General features: G+C 41.2%; 1 protein-coding gene across 2 annotated transcripts in view; it reads left to right on the plus strand.

The window, feature by feature from the left end:
• Window positions 1-17,086, plus strand: part of LOC115129559 (follistatin-related protein 5-like) — a 180,327-nt gene that overhangs the window by 31,211 nt on the left and 132,030 nt on the right. Inside the window, exon 3 of one of the 2 annotated variants that reach the window (XM_029660041.2) lies at window positions 4,510-4,543. In XM_029660041.2, coding sequence (XP_029515901.1) covers window positions 4,510-4,543 — 34 coding nt within the window. The remainder of the gene's footprint in view (window positions 1-4,509; window positions 4,544-17,086) is intronic. The other variant, XM_029660042.2, reaches the window with a different exon arrangement.

Below are 17,086 nucleotides of genomic sequence, written 5' to 3' on the forward strand. Positions count from 1 at the left end.
TTATGTCTTGTACATCAGATTGTCCAGAATATGGACCCCAGGTAGCTAAGTAACTACTTTAACTTGGTCCAGGGTAACCATAACTATTCCACTAGAAGGAGTGAAACTGACGTTGTTCCTTTTAGATTTAATAGTGGTATGGGAAAATAAACTTTTTGGAATTTGAAACTTATAACCTCTAGGTAGTTTCAAGATCTCACTGAAAACAATGGCTAAATAGTAGCATGTCTCAAAAGTGAGTCAAAAGTGAGTAAGATTATAATTTGTGGCTGAGAAGGAAATGCCTGGGATAGCATATGGTCTGCCTTTTGGTGCCTGTTGTGTATAATCATTGAGACAAGGGATATGTGCCTGTCCATAGTTGGTTATTAAGAAATGGAACTGTACTAATTATCTCATGCTATGAAACAAACAATTGTGTCTGTCATTGTCTGTCATCCCACCTTCCCCTCCAAAAGGACCACAATGGAAATAAGCTTTTCAACTTTGTGTTATCTTTGATGATTTTCTTAAATTGTATGTGGAGGCGTCACTGGCTGGAGCGCCCCTATGTATGTATTTAAAAAAAAAAGGTCTAATCAATAAAATCAATCAATCAATTAACCATACCAAATGTAACATATCATACTCATTTGAGTATCCCGGATGGAAGTTTACTCTGTTACGTCTAATCTATGAGACCAGGCTACGTCCAATCTATGAGACCAGGCTACGTCCAATCATACAGAGCCATTCAGCTTATAGTATGGAGCTTTATCTCTGTAGTCATTGTCATCGTCAGCCAATTGGCTGCCTTGTCCATGATGTCATTCCACAAATGCCCAAATGAGTGTGTATGGATGGGCATACCACATAACGAAAACATTTCTTAATTGTATTCCTTCTCAAGAATATCCTTTGTCCATATAAATTAAAGTCTATTAAATAACCAATAGATAAGGGAATTGTCATTTTACTCTGTTTGTCTTTTGGAGAATGTCTTTCAGAGAAAAACGACTTTATTGAGAAATGTACTTAATATACCTGTGATATGTGGTTGTCTTACTTAGCTAGCTTTAGATGAATACATTAACTGTCACTCAGAATAACTGTAAGTCGCTCTGGATAAGAGCGTCTGCTAAATGACTTAAATGTAAATGTATCGGCTAAATTATTAAAATGTAAATGTAATAGGACAACCAAAAGATATGGTTCTAAAACAACAAAGGATTTTATATTTATTTGTATTTTTTACATACGTTTGTCGTGAAGTTATCTACTGTACCGGTTGTGGCATCACAAAATGGAGGCAAGGAGAGGGAGGCTGATGAGAGCAACAACCACCATGTGCCGGCCTGTCCACATGGCAAATCTAGATTAGAAGCAGATAAGCCAACAGAGAGGGGGGCAGAGAGAGAGAGAGAACCAGAGAGAGAGAGAACCAGAGAGAGAACCAGAGAGAGAGAGAGAGAAGAGGGAGAGAGAGAACCAGAGAGAGAGAAGAGAGAGAGAGCAAGAGAGAACGAGAGAGAGCGAGAGAGAGCTCAAAGTCGTTGAGGTTGAAAGGCAAGCTTTAGTGAAACAGTGTCCCTTGAATACCGAGAGTGGAGCAGTGTTGTGTGTGTGTGTGTGTGTGCGAGCCTGTGTGTTTAGTTGTGTGTGTGTGTGCTAGTGATGCGCAGGTCAGCTGTTTGTTAACCCGCACCCGCCCGCAATTACTAATAACCCATCTGCAACCACGACTATATGTGATAATGTGAAATTCTGAGGCCGCTACCCGACACTAACCCTCTAGCTAATATAGAAAAATGTGCTGTATACAGTCAGAGATTGCGTAACGATTTTTTGACAGGGGGTGCAGGATTTTTTTAAGCCTAATTTTGACATGTTTCTGCTTAATTTCTGAAATGTTTGTAGGCTATTTGTTAGTCAATTTGTCTACACATAGGAAAGATTTTTATGCAACATTTTCAAATGACATCAGTTTGATCAGTTTTATGGAAATGAAAAGCTGTGAAAATGATGCATATTTCATGTGGTTGAAATACTATCAGCTTTTATAATGCGGATAAAGATAGCCCATTTACAGAAAGGGCCTAACCATGCACTAGCACCTCACTAGCATCTCAGTGCTAGAGGAGTCACTACAGACACTCTGGTTCAAAACCAGGCTGTATCACAAGCAGCCGTGATTGGAAGTCCCATATGGCGGTGCACAATTGGCCCAGCGTCGTCCGGGTTAAGCCGGGGTAGGCCATCATTGTAAATAAAAATGTGTTTTTAACGGACTTGCCTAGTTAAATAAAATACAAAAATACCTTCATTCTCTCAAGATGCTGAAAGAAAGAAATCATATTTCTCCACTCCTGTTCCACTGTCAAAATGTACACTTGGTGTATCATTTTACTGCAATAAATGCTTGATTCGACAGGAGTTAATATCATATTAGGCGATGTGAGAGGTTATAGACCTATAGTTAGTATCCACATTTCAGGTTGGCTACTATTCCATTTAACCCATCTGAACATCTGTGACATATTTGACATATTTGAAGTCCCCGTCTTGTGACTGTTGAATTTCTTTGTAGAGCACCTCACAATAATCACACAGAACATACCACTTCCACTTCACCAAATCTTTCCCAAATATTACTGCTCTGGCCCTCTCCTCTCTTTAATTCAACTCTCTTAACGTTTTCTGCCCAAGTTACCAAAAAGCATTTGCCGATTTTCAGGTATTTGGCACGCAAAGTCTACGGTTAAGCCCTAAAGCTTATAGGTTTATGCACTAATGCCAGATAAAAACAATGAAAGAAAAACCTAAATGTTGCCTGTAAATATGAATTGCACAAAAAATGTTTATGCATTGTGTTCTCTTCTTTTAAACGGCCCTCCACATACCACCTCCCACCAAATGTACACACCTGCATAGTCATAGACACACACGAACACACTCGCTGATAAACAACAACAAAAAATGAATTTGTAGACCTTATGAACCAGGAGAGTCAGTTGGGTTCACAGTGATTTTTTTTGAAGGTCTATGTCCCTAGTTGGAAAATGTGTGAAAGCAATGGTAGCTTACTGTGTGTTATCACTCTTTCTTTCATCCCCACATCCCATTCATTTTTCCCATAGAGATTTGACCCTATGACAAACATTTTTAGTATACATCAAGGCATTGCTCACGTATACCCTTTAATCATATCATTGGATAGCTTTGATTCACAGTTATCCACCAGACACATATTCAGGTCAGCAGAACCTTGACCTTTGACCTCTAGGGGCATAATCAGAATGAAATGTATGAATTACTTTAAAAAGGTAAAACCCTGATACATTTTAAACTTTGATTGACAAGTGGTTCTGAAAGGTCATGCAATTACTTTTAAAATGATATACAATATAACTCACTTTGTAAGCACCAGCTACAACTATTGCTTAAAAAAATGTCCATATTGGGCATTAACATCAGAATGCTGGAAGCTTAGCCATAGAATTCCATTTGGTGGGGCAGCTGTTTTTTTGGATTATGACTTTGGTGATAGAAGCATCAAATTGCACACACAGAGCTAGAACAGGTTTCTAAAAATATTTCTAGATGCCCGGCCATCACAGGACTCACGCATTGACCTACATTCCATTGATTTAGGTAAGTCCATTGGGGACATACATGAAAACAGACATTGTTCTATAGCTTCCCTGTGCATGTTACCATGTCAATCTGTATGTTAGATAAGATGAACGACAAGTACAGTAGGCTATCTTCTGTGTGGTGTCAGTCAGAGAAAAGAGAAACGCTTTCGTTGTCGACTTTGGACCTGTTACGCTGTGTGTTCATTTCATAATTACCACCCTGCCAGTAGCTGGACTACAAAAGGAGGGAATCTCCACATTGAGGATAAGCAATGGAGACTGCGCTGGTGGAATGGAATACTTACCCCATTCCTATTTGCGGTCTTCAACAGCCGGCGAATAGCCGTACATGGTGGCACTACTGTAAATGTGGACCTTCTAATTCGCCATAAGGGTCCTATACCGTAGCATAACCATGATTCACTATGATTCACTATGATTCACCATGATTCACTAGCCCTCTGGAAGTACCTTCTTTGAACCTTTAAAGGCACCCCTTTACGGAGATACGGCACCTCTTAGCTTTTCACTGTCGAACACTCTGCGTATGTTATGTTATCCAGTGAGTCGGCAGTAACTTATGAATATGAAAAACGGAGCAGAAAAAACAAGTGGTCACCGCAACTATACGACACAATAAACATATTCTCAATTTGTATCCTTCTCTTCTCAATAGACCTTCCTCAATAGCCACCTCAATTTAGTGCTTCATCCAGTAAAATCAATGTATAGGCATTCGACCCGAATCCCCTCATATCTGTAGCAGGGGGTTGAGATTCCACCCGTAAAAGTGAAATTGCTCTTGGTGTTGTTGCTCTGTTGGCTTCATTACTTTGATGGGCGTGTGATTGTGTTGTATCTCACGACTTTGTCTTTCTGTTTGTTTTTGTTTCAGCAGGATGGGCTCCCAGGGAGTTTGCAGATAAAGGGTATGTCTCCGTTATTCATTTCTTCCTCTCTCTCTCACCATACCTGTTTTTCTTTCACTTCCATGAATGTTATTGTAGCGGTGACTACGGAGCTGTTATTGGGTAGTTGAGTAAAATGGTTGACAAATTAAACAGTTAGATAACGCACATTTCCATTGAATGAACAAGGAACGTTCTGAAAAAAATCAACGGGCTTATGTTGTTTCTACGTAAAACGATTTCAGAAGTTTAAAAGGAGAACCTGGTTGGTGGAGTGTGTTGCAATAACTTTGTTTCAAGAAGTCTACCAGTAGCTTTGGCTTGTGCGAGCTGGAACAGCTCATAAGGCTGGAGACTATCTCCTGTTTCTATAGCGTGAGGCAGCTTGATGTACAAGTACACCCCCTGGACAGGACACTAATATATTACAGGGTCTTACCCCCATTCTACACTATGTAAACAAAAGTATGTGGACACCCCTTCAAATTGGTGGATTCGGCTATTTCAGCCAAACCCGTTGCTGACAGGTGTATAAAATTGAGCACGCTGCCATGCAATCTCTATAGACAAACATTGGCAGTAGACGTGCCTTACTGAAGAGCTCATTGACATTCAACGTGGCACCGTCATAGGGTGCCATCTTTCCAACAAGTCAGTTCGTCAAATTTCTGATGTGATGAATGACGTTTCACCATCTTGTAGTCAGACGGACGAATCTGGGTTTGGCGGATGCCAGGAGAACGCTACCTGCCCCAATGCATAGTGCCCGCTGTAAAGTTTGGTGGAGGAGGAATAATGGTCTGGGGCTGTTTTTCATGGTTTGGGCTAGGCCCCTTAGTTCCAGTGAAGGCAAATCTTAACGCTCCAGCATACAATGACATTTTGTGGCAACAGTTTGGGGAAGGCCCTTTCCTATTTCAGCATGACAATGCCCCTGTGCAGAAAACGAGGTCCATAAATGGTTTGTCAAGATCAGTGTAGAAGAACTTGACTGTCCTGCACAGAGTCCTGACCTCAACTCCATTGAACACCTTTGGGATGATTTGGAACACCGACTGCGAGCCAGGCCTAATCGCCCAACATCAGTGCCCGACCTCACTAATACTCTTATGGCTGAATGGAAGCAAATCCCTTCAGCAATTTTCCACCGTCTAGTAGAAAGCCTTCCCAGAAGAGTGGAGGCTGTTAAAGCAGCAAAGGATTTGGGAATGTGATGTTCTACGGGCAGGTATCCACATGCTTTTATACCCTGATGAGGACAGCTTGTCCGTCGAAACGTTGAACATAAATATTTTTGCATCTGAGCTCCTAGAGTGTGCGGCTCTCCTTTATTTTTTTAAGTGTTCCACTCCGCTAGCCAGCACCTCGCCTAAATAGGTGTGCACTTCTTTCGCCTCTAGATTGTCCACATACTTTTGGACATGTAGTGTATCTCCTTCATGCTCTGTGCCAAGCAGACACTCATCAGGTCCAATTTTTACAGTCTTTGGTATGACTAGGCCAGAGATCGAACTCACAACCTTCCTCAGGGCAGACACTGTAACCACAAGGGAACCTGTACATCAATAAGTTGTGGAAGATGAGAATCTTTCGCTGGGATATATCGACCAAATTGTTGGAAAGGGGAATTGGAGGTAGAAAAAGCACTTTCCCTTCACTGTGAGCAAAATGTCCCGACACAGGCAAGATAAGTAAGAAGTAAACAGGCTATTAAGACTAACATACTGTATTTACTGTTCTGAAGGAGGTGTGTTGCAGTACGTACCACACACTGGTGGTACGGAATCGGAGTTCAGATAGTACTGCATACCTTTCAAATGGTGTTTGCTTGAGCCTGCCTGGAGTGCTAGATGGGTGGGGTTTGCTTTGTCTGGTAAGCATTTGAAAGATACTATTTGAACCCAAGTCTGATAGAAATCCACTAGTCATTCCAAAAGGCTTCTATTTTAGGTTTGTACAAAGTACTTCAGAGAGGTAGAACATGAGTCAAACCACTGAAAGGGAATCTGCTCCCTCTGCCTTGCATGAAAGAGACTATCCTATCTACTTAGGCCATCAACGTGGATGTCTATCATTCACTGCAGTGTTGACCCCTTCTCATCTCTTTGAGGAGGGAAGGTGTGAAGAGTAAGCCAGGGGATTTGAATCTCAGGGAATGAGTTTGTCTTTCATATCCCGCTTGTCATCCTCAAAAAAGTGAATAATTATATGAGCAAACTAAATAAAAGATTACCATCAGGGGTAATGACATATATAATTCATTCTTTCATGGGTTATTCCATCTTCTCTTATAATGATACTTGTTAAAACTGGTATAATGGTTTATTTTACTTACAGTACCAGTCAAATAATTTGGACACACCTACTCACCAATTTGTCTTTATTTTCACTATTTTCTACATTGTAGCCACCCTTTGCCTTGATGACAGCTTTGCACACTCTTGACATTCTCTCACTCTTGACAACCAGCTTCATGAGGAATGCTTTTCCAACAGTCTTGAAGGAGTTCCCACATATGCTGAGCACTTGTTGGCTACTTTTCCTTCACTCAGGCCATCTGATGCAGCACTCCCTCACTCTCCTTCTTGGTCATATAGCCCTTACACGGCCTGTAGGTGTGTTGGGTCATTGTCCTGTTGTAATGAATTTCCTCCTCTTCTTCCGAAGAGGAGAGGCGAAACGGATCAGAGGACCAATATGCGTCGTGGTAAGTGTCCATGGTTCTTTTTAATGCGTTAAGGTACACATGAACAACTGACTACAAAAAACAAGAAATGTGCAAACTCAAAACAGTCCTATCTGGTGCAAACACAGAGACAGGAACAATCACCCACAAACACACAGTGAAACCCAGGCTACCTAAGTATGATTCTCAATCAGAGACAACTAATGACACCTGCCTCTGATTGAGAACCATACTAGGCCGAAAACAAAGAAATACCCAAAACCTAGAAAAACAAACATAGACTGCCCACCCAACTCACGCCCTGACCATACTAACTAAATACAAAACACAGGAAATAACAGTCAGAACGTGACACCTGTTGAAAAACAAATGATAGTTTCACGAAGCGCAAACCAAATGGGATGGCGTATTGCTGCAGAATGCTGTGGTAGCCATTCTCGTTAAGTGTTCCTTGAATTCTAAATATATCACTGACAGTGTCACCAGCAAAGCACCCCCACACCATCACACCTCCTCCTCCATGCTTCATGGTGGGAACCACACATGCGGAGATTATCTGTTCACCTACACTGTGGGAAAAAAATCTCAAATTTGGACTCATCAGACCAAGCAAGTTTCTTGGTCCAAGCAAGTCTCTTCTTAATGGTGTCCTTTAATAGTGCTTTCTTTGCAGCAATTTGACCATGAAGGCCTGATTCACGAAGGCTCCTCTGAACAGTTGATGTTAAGATGTGTCTGTTACTTGAACTTTTTTTGGGCTGCAATTTCTGAGGCTGGTAACTCTAATGAACTTATCCTCTGCAGCAGAGGTAACGCTGGGTCTTCCATTCCTGTGGCAGTCCTCATGAGAGCCAGTTTCATCACTGCGCTTGAAGAAACGTTCAAAGTTCTTGAAATGTTCCGCATTGACTGTTGTTTCTCTTTGCTAATTTGAGCTGTTACCAAAGTATGGACTTGGTACAGTATTTTACCAAATAGGGCCTTTCTTCTGTGTACCACCCCTACCCTGATTGGCTCAAATGGATTAAGGAAAGAAATTCTACAAATGAACTTTTAACAAGGCACACCTGTTAATTGAAATGTATTACCTCACAAAGCTGGTTGAGAGAATGCCACAAGTGTTCAAAGCTATCATCAAGGCAATGGGTAGCTACTTTGAAGATTCTCAAATATAAAATACATTTTGATTTGTTTAACACTTTTTTGGTTACTACATTATTCCATATGTGTTATTTCATAGTTTGATGTCTTCACTAATATTCTACAATGCAGAAAATAGTAAAAAATAAAGGAAATTCCTGGAGTGAGTAGGTGTGTCCAAACTTTTGACTGGTACTGTGTATTACATGTTTTAAGCATGTATGGGTCGTTATAATGTCTTACTGTAAGGCTTATTGACAACTGACTTAAAATCGCTGTTATTTAATCAGGAACATGAGGAGATAATCCTGCGATGTTACAAAGGTGTAATACCCACTTCTGACACGTCTTACAGTGCATTATAACAGCTTCATAATGCATTATACCTGTCAGCGTCAAGTGTCACCAATACTTTCAATGTTATTATACAGACTCATAGATAAAGTAGTAGTGTATATCAAGCCCAAATCACACTATATTTGGTACGTTCGGGAGTCCGCACCTTAGGGGGGGGGGGGGGGGGGGTTCTGTCACGCCTTGGTCTTAGTATTTTGTGTTTTCTTTAATTATTTGTTCAGGCCAGGGTGTGACATGGGTTTATTGTATTGTTGTATTGGGTTTTTTGTAGGCATTGGGATTGTGGTTGATTAGGGGTGTGTCTAGTATAGGCTTGGCTGCCTGAGGCGGTTCTCAATCAGAGTCAGGTGATTCTTGTTTTCTCTGATGGGGAACCGTATTTAGGTAGCCTGGGTTTCACTGTGTATTTCGTGGGTGATTGTTCCTGTCTCTGTGTAGTGTTCACCAGATAGGCTGTATTAGGTTTCACGTTCCGTTTGTTGTTTTTGTATTTATAAGTTATTTCATGTATCGCTATTTTCTACATTAAAGAACATGAGTAACCACCACGCTGCATTTCGGTCCTCTCTTTCGACAAACGAAGAACGCCGTTACAGCACCTGCACTGTGATAGTCTCAGAGGTCCGTTAAAAGCGCAGAGAGCATCATGAAGAACAAGGAACACACCAGGCAGGTCCGAGATACTGTTGTGAAGAAGTTTAAAGCCGGATTTGGATACAAAAATATTTCCCAAGCTTTAAACATCCCAAGGAGCACTGTGCAAGCGATAATATTGAAATGGAAGGAGTATCAGACCACTGCAAATCTACCAAGACCTGGCTGTCCCTCTAAACTTTCAGCTCATACAAGGAGAAGACTGATCAGAGATGCAGCCAAGAGGCCCATGATCACTCTGGATTAACTGCAGAGATCTACAGCTGAGGTGGGAGACTCTGTCCATAGGACAACAATCAGTCGTATATTTCACAAATCTGGCCTTTATGGAAGAGTGGCAAGAAGAAAGACATTTCTTAAAGGTATCCATAAAAAGTGTCGTTTAAAGTTTGCCACAAGCCACCTGGGAGACACACCAAACATGTGGAAGAAGTTGCTCTGGTCAGATGAAACCAAAATTGAACTTATTGGCAACAATGCAAAACGTTATGTTTGGCGTAAAAGCAACACAGCGCATCACCCTGAACACACCATCCCCACTGTCAAACATGGTGGTGGCAGCATCATGGTTTGGGCCTGCTTTTCTTCAGCAGGGACAGGGAAGATGGTTAAAATTGATGGGAAGATGGATGGAGCCAAATATAGGACCATTCTGGAAGAAAACCTGATGGAGTCTGCAAAAGACCTGAGACTGGGACGGAGATTTGTCTTCCAACAAGACAATGATCCAAAACATAAAGCAAAATCTACAATGGAATGGTTCAAAAATAAACATATCCAGGTTAGAATGGCCAAGTCAAAGTCCAGACCTGAATCCAATCGAGAATCTGTGGAAAGAACTGAAAACTGCTGTTCACAAATGCTCTCCATCCAACCTCACTAAGCTCGAGCTGTTTTGCAAGGAGGAATGGGAAAAATTTCAGTCTCTCGATGTGCAAAACTGATAGAGACATACCCCAAGCGACTTACAGCTGTAATCACAGCAAAAGGTGGCGCTACAAAGTATTAACTTAAGGGGGCTGAATAATTTTGCACGCCCAATTTTTCAGTTTTTGATTTGTTAAAAAAGTTTGAAATATCCAATAAATGTCGTTCCACTTCATGATTGTGTCCCACTTGTTGTTGATTCTTCACAAAAAAATACAGTTTTATATCTTTATGTTTGAAGCCTGAAATGTGGCAAAAGGTCGCAAAGTTCAAGGGGGCCGAATACTTTCGCAAGGCACTGTACATCTGATTCCAAAATCATGGGCCGTAATATGGAGTTGGTCCCCCCTTTGCTGCTATAACAGCCTTCACTCTTCTGGGAAGGCTTTCCACTAGATGTTGGAACATTGCTGCGGGACATGTTTCCATTCGGTAATAAGAGCATTAGTGAGGTGGGGCACTGATGTTGAGTGATTAGGGCTGGCTCGCAATCTGCATTCCAATTCATTCCAAAGGTGTTCGATGGGGTTGAGGTCAGCGCTCTGTGCAGGCCTGTCAAGTTCTTCTGATCTCAACAAGCCATTTCTGTATGGACCACGCTTTGTGCACTGGGGCATTGTCGGAAGCACAGAATAGTCTAGACTATTGTATGCTGGAGCGTTAAGATTTCCCTTCAATGGAAATAAGGGGCCTAGTCTGAACAATGGCAGATTTGTCCGTCGGACTGCCAGTTGGTGAAGCGTGATCCATCGTTCCAGAGTATGAGTTTCCACTGCTCCAGAGTCCAATGGCGGCGATCTTTACCCCGCAGGTTGCTCAGCCATGGAAACCCATTTCATGAAGCTCCCAACAAACAGTTCTTGTGCTTACGTTGCTTCCAGATGCAGTTTGGAACCGAGGACAGACGATTTTGCAGGTCAGAAATTTGATTAACTGACTTGTTGGAAAGGGGGCATCCTATGACGGTGCCACGTAAAAATTCACTGAGCTCTTCAGTAAGGTCATTCTACTGCCAATGTTTGTCTGTGGAGATTGCATGGCCGTGTGCTCGATTTTATACACGTGTCAGCTACAGGTGTGGCTGAAACAGCCGAATCCACTAATTTGAAGGAGTGTCCACATACTTAGTGTATTTTTCTGTAAACGTCAATACTTAAAAGAGGTGTTGCATTAATCGCTGAAACAGAAGGGGGAACTAACAAAGAGTCACTGACAACTAAATTGAAACAGGTTGGTGTTTTAAGAGGGGTTCTGAAAGACACTCATGGGGGTGTCCACTGAAAGTTAACTAGCAACAACAACTGGACACCCACCATGAGCACCCCATAAATTTGCCCAAGAAGTAGCAAACAAACGAAAAACCCACACCAAACCTAATGACAGTAAGTAAACCAAAAAGGTGAAGCAAAACAAAAGCAGGGAAGAATCAGGTTGTTTGTCTGGAAATCAAAATAGGGAGCGCCAACTAAAGGTGTTAACCCTACACATCTCTCAAGACAACTGGAGCACTGGGCCAGGTGAGACACATTCCCACTAACGAGATGGACAAGCCAGTACAGGTGTAACATATACTGACTAACGAGGTGGCACCCATCGGTGCGCTGTACGTGCTAATCTGCTCTACGTGCTGAAAGTCTTATCTCGAAACGTAAATGGAAAAACCAAAACCTGTAACAGGCCAACACACAGGTGATAGAGAGTACCTCTAATATCTCCTGTGCACAACATTAACCCTGGCACCTAATCGTCCACCAATGTGGCACGAGACAACACAATACTATGGCATGACAAATGTCTTAGTGCTCTCCCACGGTGTCTGACAGATGCATCTCGTCCGACACTCTGTCACCTTTGTAATGTGGAGACCCTTCAGCGCACACACACACACACACACACACACACACACACACACACACACACACACACACACACACACAATGTCAGGAGTTAGAAAGGTGATGCAGTGACCAAGATGTCTGCCACTAAGTGTTATGCAGGGTTGGTAATGGATGTCTCTCAATTTTTTCTCTCCACCTCGGGAAGGTCAAAGCTGAAATTGTAGAGGGGGCATTATCATAAAGGGCGGTCCCCAGCTGTCGGCTTCGATTCGGTTTTATGAACCCTTCTTTGGCATCCTGGCAGCTCTGTACTGGTACCCCGTCTAATTCCAGATTGAATTCAAATGTCTGGGAGTCCGACGGACTAATCTGGGTATGACAGATGCCAGGATAACGCTACCTGACCCAATATGTAGTGCCAACTGTACATTTTGGTGGAGGAGGTATAATGGACTGGGGTTGTTTTTCATGATTCGGGCTTGGCCCCTTATTTCCAGTGAAGTAAAAGCTAAACGCTCCAGCATACAATTCTGTGAACTTTGTGGCAACAGTTTTGGGAAGGCCCTTTCTTGTTTCAACATGACAATGCCCTCATGCACAAAGCGAGGTCCATACATACATTTTTTGTCGAGATCGGTGTTTAAGAACTTGACTGTCCCGCAGAGAGCACTGACCTCAACCCCATAGAACACCTTTGGGATGAATTGGAATGCCGACTGCAAGCCAGGCCTAATCGCCCAACATCAAGTGCCCGTCCTCACTAACACTCTTGTGGCTGAATGGAAGCAAGTCTCCACATCATTGTTCCAACATCTAGTTGAACGTCTTCCGAGAAGAGTGGAGGCTGCTATAGTAACAAAGGCGGGACCAACTCCATATTAATGCCCATGATTTTGGAAAAAGATGTTTGACAAGCAGGTGTCCACATACTTTTGGTCATGTAGTGTATCGCTGCCATGTTTTAAGTCATGCCCCCGTCCGTCCTTGACTTTTCCTAAATAATTTAATTTAACAAAAATATGTTGTAAGAATTTCAATATCACAAACAGAATTTGTGTTATAAGCAGTTTGTAGAGGATGTCATCTTTGTTCCCAAGTGCCACAAAGTGACTTTTTCAAATCCTCCTATAGAGTCACATGCAGGTAAGATTTGGGAAGGCCCTTCGATTTTTTTTAAATATCAGAAAGAGACGATTGAGGTTTCCAAAACACTTACCCAAATAAATCTCAGAATTGAAGGGGTTAGCTGCATTTCATGCGCTCCGTGTTTGGAGCAGATAGCCTACGGCAACATGAACTAATGAAAATACTATATTGTTTTTTTATATAATAATGTTTGCGTACAGTATACTGACATTATCCAAGACCTTCTTAAACACAACCAAAGGATAATTTGAAATGTTTATATTAGACTGTTAGAATGTTTGAGTCAAAATGACTGCTCATTGGCTTAAAAGGGGGTCCCCTGAGGCCCGATTTGTCTAGCGTTCATGGTTATTTGAAGTTATGAACAGTGCAAAACAGGAAGTTAAAACCTTTTGTATTACTTATTGCTATAGCTAGCGCTAAATTGGATCAATTGGGATATACAAATATTTTTCAGGTCAAATGTGTAGTCAAATCCAAAGGAATTAATCAATTGTTATGGTGACCTTATATGCCCTAGCTACAATATTTTGAGACTCCAGTTCAATCTTCAAAACAGTAAGTTAAGAGTAATTGGATAGACATAACATATCATTACAGTACACAAAGTCAGTTTCTATGCATGCTGTTGTCTCACACATTTTCAGACTGACAGATTGTTATATTTTTACATTTAGTCATTGGTTCGTGGTGCACATAAAACAATTAAGGACAGATCCAGAATAAACCAAAATGATGTCGGACTGGAACGGACAAAAATGGACAGAATACACCCATCTCATGCCAGAACGGAGTGTAATCGGAGTACCAAATGAAGCCTGGGACCATATCAATATCTCTGGCTGTTCGGCTTGGTACAAAATACCTTGGGATGTTGTCAGGAAAATGCCATTTGCAAGAGTAAATAGGCTATCCCAACTTACAATATTAAAAAGCTGGTGGAACATTTCAGATATATATTATGTCCCAACTGCATGACATTTGGCGCATTCAAAGCCATGCTCTGGTACTATTTGGAACAAAAAAATAAAAAATCAGAATTGGAAGTTGCAGTTACTCCCTGAATAACAATCACAGAATCCTCTCTGTTTGTTGCTGTGTCAAATGTAGTTTACCTTCTGTTTTGAATTCTACATAAAAACAGACATTGTTTTTTAAGTTACCTGAAACCAGAGTATAAATTCCTCTATCTGTACTACCATCTGTACAACAAGTAACAACTTTGATATAATGATATTATCCTATTACTTTGTATGCTCAGCATCCCACTGCCACCACATCCCAACCCTACCCCAGACTCTGGTACATTTTAATAATTCAAAGGTTGCAAACATTATCCCCTAAATTGTATATTAATCCTAAAATGATATGCCCCCGCCATGAGACTGGGTTACACTTTTAATAACTTTGCAGCACAGCAGTATGTAAGAGCGGAACATTTTGCAGTGCACTGCACTTTCCTCTGACAGACTTATTGGCAGGAAGACTCCCTGTTGTTTTAATCACATCCCACAGTCTCCCAATGAGTTAAAATGTAATAGCTTCCATAAGTCTTAATCAGGTTACCGGGAATTAAGATTCACAGAGTGTAGTATACTTTTATTAGCACTCCGTTATGGAGTGAAGTTGAGAAATCGCCTGAAGATATACTGAGCAGTAAAGAGGCCTGGGGTAAGAGTTGGATGACGTAAGGCGCTCTCATGGACAACAGTGACTCTTTGACTGACAAAAACCCTAGTGGACAGATGGGCATGTCCTAAATACTAGTTAAAGCTGCCTCAATAACTTGCCTTCTCTATCTGTAATGTACACACAGTGGCTCGTACTGTGGATGCACTTGAAAAATCCTTGTGAATAGAACCATACATTTCCAATGGTCTTGTGGGAGACATATGTGTGGTCAACGAGATAATATAAAACATCTGAATAAATGCTAGAGTGAATTTTAAAGACGAATGCTACAGTGGCTAATGTTCCGATCATAGTAGGCCAAAGGTCACCTTCATCAGAACTATTCCGCCAAAATATGGTTTGACTGATATTTCCTTATTTAAATCTCTATTGTAACCCCAGGATAGGATTCACTCTACATGAGAAAAGTCAATATTTGCATTTGTTGAATATTCATGGGTGTGAATCCGGTACAGGAGGGACTGTACACTTTAAACAAAAGGATTCTGTGTTTCTAAGGTAATGTGTGCAGAAAGATTACATATTCATTGAGAATGGGATGGTGTGTGCATAGACATGAAACTAATTAGCAACTCTCGAGGTGTTTTTCAAACTTCCTGGAAATTTCACATGGCAGAATGAGTGTTGAAATGCAATTGTTGCTGTTGACAAATCAAGCTTCGATTGATAGCCATTATCATCTTGCTGACTGACTTTCTCATCGTTATATGGTGTCCATATTAGGACAGCCTAATAATAGGAGTCAGGGCAACCCCTCTCATTTTGGGGGCCCTACAGAAAATGTAGAATGCCTTATCTCCGCCCAATTGTAAAAACAATAAAAAACATTCTCTCATTTTGCCATTTGGCAGATTTTTTTGTATTTTAAAACTCATTTCATGCAATTCTTCAGATTTTGCAATTGGGCGGAGATAATTTAGAGTTTTCAAAGGTAATATCCTGTAATTCTACACATTTTGCCATAACTTTTGACTAAGTAACTATGAAAATCCACTGGGTAAAACGGGTCCATATCAGGGGATATCTTTACATGTAATGTTGTTGATATTCTACAGCAGTGGTCACAAACCTTTTTTAAATCGAGATCACTTTCTGAGTCTCAATGCAAGCTGAGATCTACCGTTCCTTTTTTATTTGATTTGTTACATTACTTAAACAATGTAAGCCAATGCAACATTAACCTATTAAAAACATTACAGTCGTAATGAGGTTAGGCCAGTAGGCTATTGGCCCAAAACATTATCGCTGTGTATTGGATTTGCTTGAATTGCCCTGCTAATGCATTGTTGTTCTTCTCAGAACGTAAAAAAACATCTCCCTTTTCTCTGCTGACACTGACCAAAAAGGGACACCTTTTTCCAGCTGATGGCAAAACTTGCACGGCATTTTTTCTGCCTCACAAATTCATGTTGTTATTGTTATGACTAGAGACAGTGAAATATTCCTCGATATTAAAAAAGACCCAAGAGGATAACAATAACAACGCAAACCTATTGATACACTCCTACTTATTCATTGCAGCTTAGTGCTGGTTGTAACGCGAGTGGAAGCAGGGAGAAGGCACATTTTATGGATTATAAAAGTTTGAATAGAAAGTGTTGACAGTGCTGAGTAAAAACTTAAACATTCGTTGACAGTCTCTGTTTCTAGTCATGGTTTTAAAAGTTAAGAAATCTTACAGTATCAACTTTTCTGTAGCTTTCTTTAATGCCTGCTACGTTACTGCAGGCATGATAATCTGAGCCATCCGATTGGCCAGCGGTAGACCTATAGTGCCCTTGATTTTCTCCCTCCAGGCCTGCTGGGAAGGGAGTTTATACCTTCAGATGTATGAAATCATTCCAAATGGGAACACGTCGCCTACGCGGCGCTCAGGGCAGCTGAATCGGGTGCACCTACTGCCAACACCGCGAGAGGAATTTAAAAAATATTAATGCAAGACCTATCATTGGGTTTTGTACAGAAATGATCGACTAGGAATGCTTTGAAGATCGACCAGTCGATGGCGATTGACCAGTTGGTGACCACTGTTGTAAAGAATACAGACCATTTCCAGTGCATACAGTATTTTGAGTTTTATGGATATGCACCATATCCTGACACTCTGAATCCAGATGTGTCTTT

This window comes from Oncorhynchus nerka, linkage group LG5, assembly GCF_034236695.1.
Source record: "Oncorhynchus nerka isolate Pitt River linkage group LG5, Oner_Uvic_2.0, whole genome shotgun sequence".
Classification (NCBI taxonomy): domain Eukaryota; kingdom Metazoa; phylum Chordata; class Actinopteri; order Salmoniformes; family Salmonidae; genus Oncorhynchus; species Oncorhynchus nerka.